The sequence below is a fragment of the Cricetulus griseus genome, chromosome 2 (assembly GCF_003668045.3).
Source record: "Cricetulus griseus strain 17A/GY chromosome 2, alternate assembly CriGri-PICRH-1.0, whole genome shotgun sequence".
Lineage (NCBI taxonomy): Eukaryota > Metazoa > Chordata > Mammalia > Rodentia > Cricetidae > Cricetulus > Cricetulus griseus.
This window is the reverse complement of record NC_048595.1, coordinates 382193077-382206300: the sequence shown is the minus strand read 5'-3', so window position 1 is coordinate 382206300 and position 13224 is coordinate 382193077. Positions and strand designations below refer to the sequence as shown.

At 38.3% G+C, this 13224-nt stretch overlaps 1 protein-coding gene across 4 annotated transcripts in view; it reads right to left on the bottom strand.

Annotated features, from left to right (window-relative positions):
- Positions 1 to 13224, bottom strand: part of Atxn10 (ataxin 10) — a 137227-nt gene that overhangs the window by 83853 nt on the left and 40150 nt on the right. For all 4 annotated transcript variants that reach the window (XM_027396176.2, XM_027396177.2, XM_027396179.2 and 1 more), the window contains exons 5-7: positions 11506 to 11664; positions 5322 to 5402; positions 406 to 571 (exon numbers count right to left, since the gene is read on the bottom strand). In XM_027396176.2, coding sequence (XP_027251977.1) covers positions 406 to 571; positions 5322 to 5402; positions 11506 to 11664 — 406 coding nt within the window. The remainder of the gene's footprint in view (positions 1 to 405; positions 572 to 5321; positions 5403 to 11505; positions 11665 to 13224) is intronic.

Genomic DNA, 13224 nt, shown 5'->3' with positions numbered 1-13224 from the left:
CTACTAACTTGTACTGGAAAAAACAAGGGCATTGTTTCCCCGTATCTGTATTTCTAAGTTGTCTAATAAAACCACCTCCCACTCAGAGAGTACACTTAAACCTTTCAAGGGGGATTGGAAAGATGGGTCGTCAATGAAGAGCTCTCCCAGAGGACCCAAGTTCAGTTCCCATCATTCATATAAGGCAGCCTACAATCACCTGTAATTCTAGCTCCAGGGGATCTGACACCTTCTTTTGGCCTCCACAGGTACCCACACATATGTGACATACATTCACACAAAACACACACATAAATAAAGACAAATCTTTAATACCTTTTAAGAAAGAAACCCCATAGAGGACTTGACTGAACTAGAAAACCTGTCTGTTCTCCCCTTCCAGGCTTATGAGATCTGTCTCCTTACCTTATCCTCAGTGTGAGGCTCTGAAGTCAACTTTAGCACATTCCTACACTGATCCACAAATGAGTTTGCAATCAACTCAGCATGGCGCAAAAATATAGAGATGTCATCCTTTGTCAGCTGTTCGTCACCCACTAGCTTGGCTATCATAATGTCTAACAGTGTAACCCTGTAAAACAAAAGAGTTCTGCATGAGTATGTGACACACACTGTATGATACCAAGAATGACTTTCAGAGGACATTTTAAGAGTTACTTTCATCTAAAATTTTTTATCTTTATTTTAATATTTAGCTAGGAAAAACTTTTATTAATAAAACTTATTATCAATTGCCTGTTTTAGAAAAAAATGTTTAGTTTCTTCTATGTGACTTACTAGCAGCAAGAACTGTCCAATACACTTTTTTTATCCATTACTTTTAACATCGAAATAATTCAACATTTCAGAAAGGTTGCCATAAGTTTTATGAATATATTCACAATATAATAGTAGCAAAGCTACTATTATAAGCTAACATTTATTCATTATATACATTATCTCATTTAATCCTTCCAAACCTCCATGGGACAAGTAATATCATTAGTTTTACATTAAAGATGTCAATGTTAAAATAATAGCAAACAGCTGTAATCAAGCAGGTACCCACACTCCCATATACAAACACCATATATATACACACACATGTGTACACACACTGATGATGATGATGATGATGATGATGATGATGATGATAATCAAGAAAATGGGTATGGATGAGTTGTGGCCAGCATAACCCAGCATGTTGATTTCCTCTAATATTATAAAGCAATTAACTATATACTAAACACAAACTATGTACAATTATCAAGTGCTGTGCACTGTACATAACTGTTACATGCTGTATTTTTTGGCAACTGGAGGGAACTGGGTTTACATCAGCATCAGAATAAACACATGAGGAAGGCATTGTGCTATGGTATACAATGACTAAGGTAATCCCACAGCTATGGCATCATGAGCATTTTTCAACTCCATTATAATCTTACAGGACGATTGGCACAAGGTTCATTGTGGACCATATGTGGCACATGACTGTGACTCCTTGAAAACAAACACACTGTCTAACAACTGCTATATTACTTTATTCACTCAAGCACAAGGACGGAAAGTCACCAAGGGTTAGCAGAATCATTACGCATCAGATTCAAAGACTTGCTTCCTTCCCCTATCCTACAAACCAAAATACTTAGACCTCTTGAGGTTCCCTAGGCACACTCTTATTTCTGAGCCATGATTTTTAATAAGTCATTAGCTGACATGACCATGCTATTTCTAATTCACTTGTGACCAAATAGGTATATACTCTTTCTCAAAATTATGATTTCTGTGGTTTTTTTTTAAGCTTTTTTTTTTTTAAAGCAATGAACACGCAAAAGACCAAGGGAAATTTTCTATAGCAAAAAAAAAAAAAAATACCTATTGAGTTATATTTAAAGTGACACAGGTTACAGTTGTTAAAGCCACATATATGCAACCCTGAAAGGGTTTTGATAAGGACCAAGAATAAAGGTAAGAGGGGAAAAGAGTGTTTTATGAGCATTATTCCCAGCAACCATATAATGGCTCTTTTACAACCATCTGTAATGAAAGCTGATTCTCTCTTCTGGTGTGATTGAAGACAAGACAGGTCATTCATATACAATAAATAAATAAATATGAAAAGAAATAAAATACCTAATTCAAAGACTGTCATCTCCAGCAAATTTTCAATTTAGATTTGAACTCCAAAAGTGTGACTTGTTGAATAGTATATACTACAAAGGCCAAAAATTGTATTAACCCAGAACAGCCTGCTAACAAGGTAAAGGCAATGACCGCTGCTGACAAACCTCATCTGCACCTTAGTAAGCTACACAAAGCAGAATCAACAGGCTAGAGTAACAGCTGTCTCTGTAACCTTGGTAAGCATTACATTACAGAGTCTCAGATCCCTAACCTGGAAAACACCAACAATGCCCAAGTCACAGTGACTGGGAGGATCTGAGGGCAGTGGTGGTGCTGCAGTTTGAATATGGAATAACCCCACACAAGTCACACAGTAAACTGGGGAGACGGTTTAAGGCATGTAAGGAAGAGGAACTATGAAAGCAAGAGGAATTGAGCTTTAATTCCTATCACCTATGTAAAACCCAGCCATGGCCTTGAATGTCTGTAGTCCCAATGTTGGGGGACAGAGACTAGCAGATCTTGGGGGCCTGCTGGCCAACCAGGCTAGTCAAAAATCATGAGCTTTGTTTTTAGTAAAAGACCCTACCAATGGATGGATGGATGGCTGGATGGATGGAAAGAAGCTGGAAAGTAATATAGGAAAAGACTCAACATCATCCATCCTCTAGCCTCCATGTGTGCACACATACCACCACACAGTCTTGGTCCCTAGATGGTAATGCTATTTTAGGAAAGGAGAGAATTTTAGGAGGTGGGCCTAGCTGGAGGAAGTGGGTCAGTGAAGGCATGCCTTTGAAGGTTATACATGGTCACCCATCCCTTCCAATAAGGATTCAGGCATTATGCTGGCCTGCCCCTGTCACCTGACAGAATGCACTCAGGCAGTATCCTGGTCAAACCAGGATTCTACGGCTGCTGTGTAGTCTGCACACAGGTGCAAAGGATCCCTTTAAAAGAAAGACCCCTGCCCACTTTTGTTCTCTTTCCCTCTCTCTTTCCTGCTGTCCCCTTGGGGCAGACAGGACTTTTCCCACCTTCCTCTTCTCTTCTGTCCTCTCTCTGTGTCTCTGTGCCTCTTTGACCTCTTTTCTCTTTCTTTCCCCCTCCTACCCCTTTCTAATAAAATTTCTCACTTAAGCTCTGTCTGCCTGGCATGTTTGTCCCTGGCCTCAGTCAACCTTGCCTGCCTGCCTGCCAACCTGCCTGATGTGGAATCTGACAAGGTTCCCCAGGTGCTTTGTCAAAACACTTCCTCCAGCCCATTAGGAAGTGAGCCACTTTGCTCCCCTACATGCTTCCAATTGTGGTACAGTACCTCACAGAAGCTAGACTGTAGGCTCAAACCTCTAAAACTGTGAGCCAGAAGAAATCTTTCCTCCATCAAGCATTTGTCTTTGTATTTTTGGTGTTTGTCTAACCATTGCTTTCCAGGGCTACATTGAAGAGAAAAGCCACAGTATCCAAAGGAGGAGGGAGCTATGGTTGCAGTGCAGTACTAATGGTAGAAGTCATAAGCAAAAACAATTCATAGTTGAGCATGATGGCACACGCTTTACAATCTTAGTCTCTTATACCAGCTTTTGGGAGGCCACTGCAGCCTGAGACCAGCTTAGGCAACACAGTAACATAGGGGCATTCCCCTCACATTTATTGACTACTAATTATGCAAACACTGAGACCTTAATCTATCATCTATTTAGGTAGTTATCATAATAATTCCATCAAGTGACTATTACATTTGCATAGATGAAACAGGGCTCTACAAAGGTTAAATGAGTGAGCCACCCAAACAGCAGCTGCCCTTTGTCCCTGTGCCACATGCACACATTAGAACCTGAGCACTGTCCACACTGCCTCTAAGGAGCAGCCTTTGCAACCTGCTAACAATTACACTGGCTCAGCAGGAATGGGGACCAGGAAGGGCATAATATTGGTTCTCATTATTACTGACTCATATCAAACAAACTGATTACTTGCGTATTCACAAAATAATCCGTTCCCAATAGACTGCCAGCCCCTAGGTAAAGGAGTCAAAACCCTAACATTACAAGAGAGCACTTTCACACATGCACAGAATAATGCAGTTATTGCCCATACCACACTAGGCAGGAGGTGTGCTCACTGGTCACCATCATGCCCCAGGAGCCATCAGCAGATACTTAATACAGTACTTGTTTGATTAACTGATCCACAAACATATTTTAAAATGTGGACAGCCAATAAGATATCATAATGCAGGGGGTTGGTCTGGTATTTCAATGGATTCTTCAATTACTTCAATGCTCTCAAGTGTGGCTCCTCATCTGAGGAACATTCTGAGTAACATACCGTCTCCTTGGTTCTCACAAGGATTCTCCATGCATGGAAGAAAATTTTACTTGTCACATAAACCTGCTGAGAAAAACTCTTGTGTTAGTCCCACTGATCTGCCAAAGAAAACTTCTGAACAAAGATTACACTCTATTTCCCACAGAAGAGGCACCAAGCTTCCACTTCACCTACAACCCAAGACCCTCACAGCCCCTCATCCCTAGCATGGACCTTTCCACATCAGCATGGACACCAACAGCAACGCACACAGCAGCCCTTCATTCAATGGCTGGAGTCAGACACCATAAAGGGTTCACTCTCCCAAGTTGCCCTGAGACTCCAGGACTTGGATTTCACAGCTCTGTGGGTACAGAGGGATTTGAACTAATTATTCCCTCTTTGGATTCACAGCATCACCATCAGAACAGTTCATATTTGGATTGCCCTCTACTACCTACTAGGTGGAGTATGACTAGGCCTTGTAAATATTCTTCCTCTCTAATAAAGGTACACTATTTTATGTGATTTACCAGAAAACAATAAACCAAGCAATATATAATCGAAATAATCAAACTAGTTATATGAACAAATAAGTACATCCTAAATACACAATTATAATACATACTTGAATAAATTGTCATAAAATTTTGTTCTTAAAAACTTTTTACTTCTTTAGCATGCTTTTACTAAATTATAGGCATCAAACTGAATTCAATGACCCTATAAAAATCACTGCCTCTTGTGGCTAGGCTGTGATGTTAAGCGAGCAATGTAAAACCAGCACCGCACAGACAAATGTACTTGGAGGCCTTTGCAATGAGAAATTGTGCAGCTTTCAGTCCAGGGTACAGGATACTATATAGAATGCTAAAGAGTCAAAACCACACTGCTTTGGGGGTTACCTTTCCTGGTTGCTGAGTTTGGAATACATGGCTTCCACCAACTCCGGGCTTTTCAGAAAGTGGTCTGTAATAATCAAGAACCTATAGGGAAAAGGATGGGAAATTACAAACAGTAAAACATACATGTCCTTATACATATACTTTATACACACATGTTACACAAAAGAAAAGCCTTTCATTTTATTGAACTTTTTTACTATCATCTCTTTGTAAAATTTTATGCATCTGACCATTTTGCCTGTATGTATGTAGTATGTATGTACACATGAATGCCTAACCACAGAACCCAGAAGAGAAGAGGGTGTTGTATTCTCTGAAACTGGAGTTACAGATTGTGGTGAGCCACCATGTGGGTGTTGGGGATCAAATCAGGGTCCTCTGTAAGAGCAACAAGTACTCTTATCCCCCAAGTCATCTCTAAAGCCCTAACTTTACTGTGATCTTCTCTGTCTTAGGAGGTATATAAATGTTTTGTTTTGTTTTTAAGCAGTTACAAGGTGTATGTGTGTGGGGGGGGGCTGGTCCTTAAATATTATTTTCTCCATTTCCATGTGAAATTTTAGGAAACTAATTCAATTGGTTCAAACAGAAAAAACAAATCTACTTCAGCTTTTACCCAAGCTTTTCACTATGAATGGAAACATGAAATTTAGCTACAATTTCAGATCTAGACAGGAAACATAACACACAGTTTTAGTCAGAAGTTTAGTGCTCTAAGACAAGGTAGAAAAATGGACATGTCATATTGTTATTTAAAAGATATGCCAACAATGCAGTGATGAATCCTGGCTTGATTTTCCACTCTTTAAGAGTACTCAGGTTACCAAGAAAACATCCCATTGTCAAGCACAGTGCTCCTCTGGACTAGAGAGATGACTATGGAGGCCTGAGGCAAAGATTATAAGCATATTTTTTAAAGTACCTCTGTGACATCTAAAAAGATTGAATAGCATTATTAGTTCTTAACTATATCTAACAGAAGGTATCAGTGAGACTAAGAACTAAAAATGTTTATAAATACTGTTTATAATATAATATAGTATAAAACGACTATAAAACGACTATAATATAGTAAATACATTAAACACAACTTATTTACTCTCTCAACAAATAAAATGTCATTGAGTGTAATAATCAAATGACACACACCAATCACCACTACACTGCCTTCTATCTAAACATAAAATCAAGCACTTGAGATGTGGCTCAGTGGCTATTCCCTACACAAAGCCCTGTGCCCCCATACCACTATTTCTGAAAAAAATCTAAACAAGTATTCTATTCTGCTATAGATCTTTATAATTGACAGTCACTACTCAGATTTAAATATTTCTAACAATAATGAAAAATAATTAAAAAGTCAGTGGTATTATATTAGTTTAAGCAGTTTAACAAATGGAGTAAGAGAAATTAATGTATTCCTAGGTAGGTTCACAAATAAAACTGGAATCCTAAGGCCCATTCATACATAACTTGGCCATTTGAAATCAAAACTTTTCTCATGAGAACATTTGTTAAAAACACAATATTCAATCAAACATGCTAGTGTGTGCCTATGATCCTAGAACATGGAAAGCTTATGCAGAGAGACTGCCAAATTCAAGGCCAGCTTAGATAACACAGCCCATGACACCCCAACCCCCCCAAAAAAACACTATGGTAAGTACTATACAAGCAACTAGAAAACAAATTTTACTTCCCCAAATAATCGCCAAACAGCAGAAAAAGAACCACAACTACCAGACAACCCAACTATTTTATTCCTGGGCATGTAGCCAGCAAACTCCATACCCTGCCATAGAGATATCGGCACTTTTATGTTTATTGCTGCTCTATTCACTATAGCAAAGAATTGGATTCAACCTAATTGTCAACTGATAGATGGATAATGAATATTAAACACTCACACAAATACTATTAAACTCTAAAGAAAAATACAATTAAAATTGCAGGAAAATGAATGGACTTAAAATGTACTATATTACTCAAGGTCATGCAATCTCAAAACGGGAAAAAACACATTCTCTCTCAGATGCAGAATCTAAACAAAAACACATATGTAAGTAAACAAGTATACATGTGGGTACAGTATAAAACACAGAAAAGAAAACAAGAAAGAATAAATATTAGTGATGGGGGAAGTCCTTCTGTGTATATGTTTGTCTTATTGGTTGATAAATAAAGCACTGTTGGACAATAAGAAACCAAGTTAAGCAGGACTAGGAGAGAAGGAGGATTCTGGGAAATGTAGTAAAGACAGGAGTCCCCATGTAGTACTCGGGAAGACAGGATGCTTAAGGCCGGCGTCCTCTAAGATAAGTCTTTATAAAATATATAGATATTGTTATGATTGATAATTAAGACTGAGCTAGCAGATAAGAAATCCTAGTCATTGGCCAGCAGCATTGTAACTAATATTAATCTCTGTGTGCTATTTTAGCAGCCCATGTGGCAGTGGGGCTCGAGTGGCTTGGTCTAAAGACTTACCGTTACATATTAGGGGATAAAAGAGTGAATGTAGGTGATGGACACAAGTTATGACAAGATATTTTTAAAAAGCTATGTGTTTTTCTGTTCTAATTCTGTCATGGACATTTTGGGTTTGGTGGGGAGGGTTAAGTGAATAAATTATATCCAAAGGTGAACATGTAAAATCCAATGTGAAGCTCCACAGCTTGAGAATGGCTATTCTAAATGTAAAGAAGTTCACTGAGATATATATATGGGTTTTTTTTTTGGGGGGGGGCAGGGAGTAGTTTTTCAGGATAGGGTTTCTCTGGCTGTCCTGGGACTCACTTTGTAGACAAGGCTGGCTCAAACTCACAGAGATCCACCTGCTTCTGCCTCCCAAGCACTAAGATTAAAGGTATGCATCACCACCATCTGCCTGTGTGATAGTTTTTATTCGAAAGATTTTTATAATGAAGTTTATGAAAAAATTATAAGTATAGAAAAAGGCATTATCCAACTGCTCAAACCAAATGCAATGTCAGACTTTCTCACCTACATTTTCATGTTACTCCAGTAAACCCAAACAGAAAACTCTGGGGTTATTATTATAGTCTTACATCTTTTTTTCGTTGTTTTTGGTTTTTCGAGACAGGGTTTCTCTGTGGCTTTGGAGGCTGTCCTGGAACTAGCTCTTGTAGACCAGGCTGGTCTCGAACTCACAGAGATCCACCTCTGCCTCCTGAGTACTGGGATTAAAGGCATGTGCCACCAACGCCCAGCAAGTCTTACATCTTTCCCTTTCTAAGAATAAAGAAAAAATTAGAAAATAATAAATCTTCATGTAGTTGGTGCTCTTTATCAGCCATCTGCACGTCCAACCCAAGGAAACAGGGTCTTCTCCTGTTTTCAGGAATCAGTTCAGATTTAATAGTAAACAATTTTTGGAGGGCTCTGCACAATTTACAGCCAAACGTAGCTTGTGAGCAGCAGACATTAGCAGCTAAGGACTACCTCCCCATCCTGTCTTAACTGCACCTGGTAACTGCTGACAGCTTCTGAAGTACTCTCAAGTAGATCTTCTACCTGCCCATTATGAGTTTGGTTCTTTATTCCACGCTGCTAAGATACAGACCCCAGCTACCTATCAAGTACCTATCAAATAAAACAGAACTCTTTTATAAGCTTGCTCAAAGTAAGTTGACTCTGAGGACTCATCCTCAATGACTGCAAATGCTACATGTGCATACTGAGGGGCATTTTCCCAGTTAAACATGTAAGTTTTTCATTTGACAGCAGCTCTTTATTTGCATATGGTAATTCAAATAAAAATGATGCCAGAAAAGTAAATCATTTTAAACTTAGACAAAACTTCAACATAATATTTCATTTAGGAGGCTAAAACTGAAAAGGTTTATTCTTTACCAAAGGCTCACTACAAGAAGGCCACCTGGGTCCTGACCACACTGCCCATTGTGAGGAGTAAATCTACAAAGATACTTAATATTAATAGGAAAAGACTAGTAAAATGTAAAAAAACAAAAATAAAATGTAAACGACAAAACTTTTTGATGAGTTTTACAATGAAAACCAGATTAATTTGTTGGGAAATAATGTAATAATTATAAATATAAACATTACATGATGACATAACAGCTATAAACATAGATACTACATAATTATGTAACAACTATAAACATAGACACTACACGTATATACTTAACACAGCCTGAAAACACATACAGTGACCTCAAAGAGTGGAGAGGATACTGGCTTGATGGCACAGCTATCACCTCAGCACCTGAGAGGCTGAGGCACAAGAAATACTAGTTCAAGGGCAGCTAGGGATACAAGATAAGCCCCTGCTTCAAAAGAAAGAAACTGGATTTATTTCTGAAAGACTCTAGCAAACCTAACAGAGCACACTCATCTTTAGTGCACACAGAATATTCTCCATAATGATGGTATAGTGGGCCATAAACAATCTCAAGAATTTTAAAAAAGAATGAAATCATACAGAGGGTGCCCACCCCCAGTGAAATAAAATTAAAAATTAATAATAAGATGAAATTTAAGAAATAAACAAATCATGGAAACCAACCTCCTAAACAACCAGTGGACATAAGAAATAAGATAATTAAAATATAACATGAAATGAATGAAACTGGAAGCACAATAGCAAGATTAACAGACTCCTAAAACAGTTCTTAAAGGAAATTGATGGGTGAAATGCTTAGACCCCATGTCAACAATCTAACTACCTTTCCATCTTAAGATGTATCAAAAAGCCAAACCCCCGCTGGGTAGTTGCAGCGCATGCCCTTAATCCCAGCACTCAGTAGGCAGAGGCAAGCTGATCTCTGTGAAGTGAATTCGAGACCACCCTGGTCTACAACAGCTAGTTCCAGTACAGCCTCCAAAGCCACGGGGGGGGGGGGGGGGGGGGGGGGGGGGGGGGGCAAACCCTAAACCAAGTACCAAGAATGTTACAACAAAGGTTACAACAGAAAGCGAACAAGAACAAGAAGTCATACAGAAAGGTCAGTGAGGTGGCTCAGCACATAAAGGCTCTTCCTGAGCAAGCCTGACAACCTGAGTTCAATCCCTGGAACCTACATAAAGGCAAAAACAGAAACTCAATCCACAACATTGTCCTCTGACCTCCACAAATGTGCCATGGCAGTAGCCCATCCCGTCATCCTTCACCCAATAATACATTCCTGTAAAAAAGAACTACAGATTCATATAAATTTCTACCTGTTTTTAAAACTAAAATGATGGTCCTAATATTAACATAGAAATGCAAGAGACCTAAAGTAGCCTCCTCTCCCTACCACACACATAAATCTTGATAAAGAACATAGGAGGCCTCACATTTTCAGCCTGATCTACAGAGCTAGTTTCAGGAAAGTCAGGTCTACACACAGAAACTCTGTCTTGAAAAACAAAACAAAATTTAATTAAATAAATAAGAAAGGCCATAAATAAATAAATAGGTAGATAGATAGATAGATAGATAGATAGATAGATAGATAGATAGATAAATGGATAAATAAATAAGAAGTTGAAGGGATCCCAAAAAGAACAAGCTCCAAGAAATGTATGCTAAATAACATTAACTCCTTTATAAAAAAAAAATGAAAACAATGTAAAACAAATCTTAAAAGCAACCAGAGAGAAATCAAACATTCTGTTTACATAGGTAATGTGAACAGCAACAGTATCTCATTGACACAATGCCCACAGGCACATACCAACTTCTGATCTTTTAATGAGCCATTTGCTAGGGTCACAGTGGTTCCAAACAAGCTGAGACATTTGTACTATGTTCATTCACACATCAAAACTGGCCTTCCCCTTCCTTACCACCTTAAAAAATCTATACTTCAAGGTCAAGCTCAGGCTTTCCCTTTTTCACAACCTCAAAACAATTATCATACCTCAAGTTTTTACTTAAAACTTCTAAGAAGGGGTTGAGATCGAAGCTTAGTGCAAGAGCACTTGTCTACATGAACTCAACTCATCTGGACTATGAAAAAGTAAGTAAATTAATAAATTAGAAGCTGGAATAAGCCAGATGTGGTGGTAACAACCTCAGCTCCTGAGGGGCTGAGGCAGGGAATCAAAGGCTAACCTAGAGAATACAGCAAGCCCTGTCTCAACATATTACTAAAACCTCTATAAGGAAAATGATCTGTTAGGATGGCCTCAGTCAAATTTCCAGCAAGATACTTACGGCCATTCTGACTCTGGATGCTTTTGGTGAGCTTCTATGACATTAATCGCAATATTGAGGTTTTCTTCCAGGTCTTTCATTCTCTCAGGATTAAGAGATGTGAACAAAATCATTGAACAGTAGGCAACAATCTTTTTGTCTGGATGATTTAAGCAAGACCTGACAAACAAAGAAATGAGACTCTTAGTCCAATTACCAACTCAGCAAAGAGTGATTTGTAATCCTTAGCAAATTTAGTATATACTGGTATTTTTAGCATAAAATAAAGATTTATAATGCTGTGAAACAAAGCATACCTTTGACTAGAAAAACAGTAAATATAACAGTAAGACACAATACAATGGGACTGGAGAGATGATTCAGTAACTAAAAGCAAAAATAATTCTTGCAAAGGATCCAAGTTTGGTTCCTAGCACCTACCCCTGAAAGCTTGTATCTCTGGCTCCAAAGGACCCAACATCTTTTGGCTGAGGGCAACTTTACTCATACATACTACCCACACACAGACATGTATGCACATATATAAAATAAAAATAAATCTCAAAGAAGACAATAAAAATTGCATTGGATTTAGGACTCAGAATTGAAAAAAAAAGTAACATTTAAATAGAGAAAGAAAATTAAAATGATCACTACTAAATCCTGTCAGCTAAAAGAACTTAGTGAGGTCACTAACTGTCAGTTATGTCATGGCTCATCCTAAAATTTGATTTTTGTCCCCACTTAAACTTCACAACTCAGGTGTGGTGATGCACACTATTAATGGCAGTACTCAAGAGGAAGAGGCTGGTGGATCTCTTGTGAAGTACAAGGCCTAGCTTGGTCAACAAAGCAAAGCAAGTTCTCAGAGTTACAAAGTGAGACTTTTTCTTAAAAAAAAAAAAAAAAAAAAAAGTTATGTTGGCCAATGAGATCTGTCAGCCAGTAAGGGTGCTTGCCACCAAGCCTGATGACCTGAGTTCAATCTCCAGAACCCATGTAAAAGTGAAAAGGAGAGAACTGACTCCTGCAAGTTGTCTCTAGTGTCCACATAATTGCCATAGCACAAATACATGTACATGCACACAATAAATAGAAAATGTAAAAAAAAAAACTATAAATAACTATTGAGTATTTATATAGCTTGAGTTTAATTCTTTCCTTCCATCTACAATCAATTATTATTAAATGTAAAGATAATAGACACATATCTATAAACACACATTTCAGGCATTTGAGAACAGTACTCTGAGCTAGAACTGAGTAAGAGTTCATTTAATAACCATAAGTTATATACAAGCCCAGAAAACAAACACAACCAGAGAGGGCAGCCCAGACCTTTCACCGCAGCACACATGGCATGGATCCAGACAGCAGCACTTGCCTTCACACTGCAGCTATGCCCTTTACTATTGACAATCTACAGGAACCTCACCTGTCCAAGCAGAATCAGTTCCATTTATCTATAGGACTTGTAAGAACAGAAATAATAGCCGCTGTTGTGCTGCCCATACTGCCCACACTAGAAGCTTGGCCTCCAGAAGCACTACACAGTGTCTTTCTATTACCTATCTACTTCTGTCATAAATTTACATTTTATTGTGATGCTCAACTACTTACGAATTAATATAGCTAGTGTTTTAAAGTAATGCATAACACGAACTAATTCAAGAGGCAACATAAATAACCAGACTGGTTATAGACTTCTTACAGCAGCCATCAGCTGGTCAACCACATCTT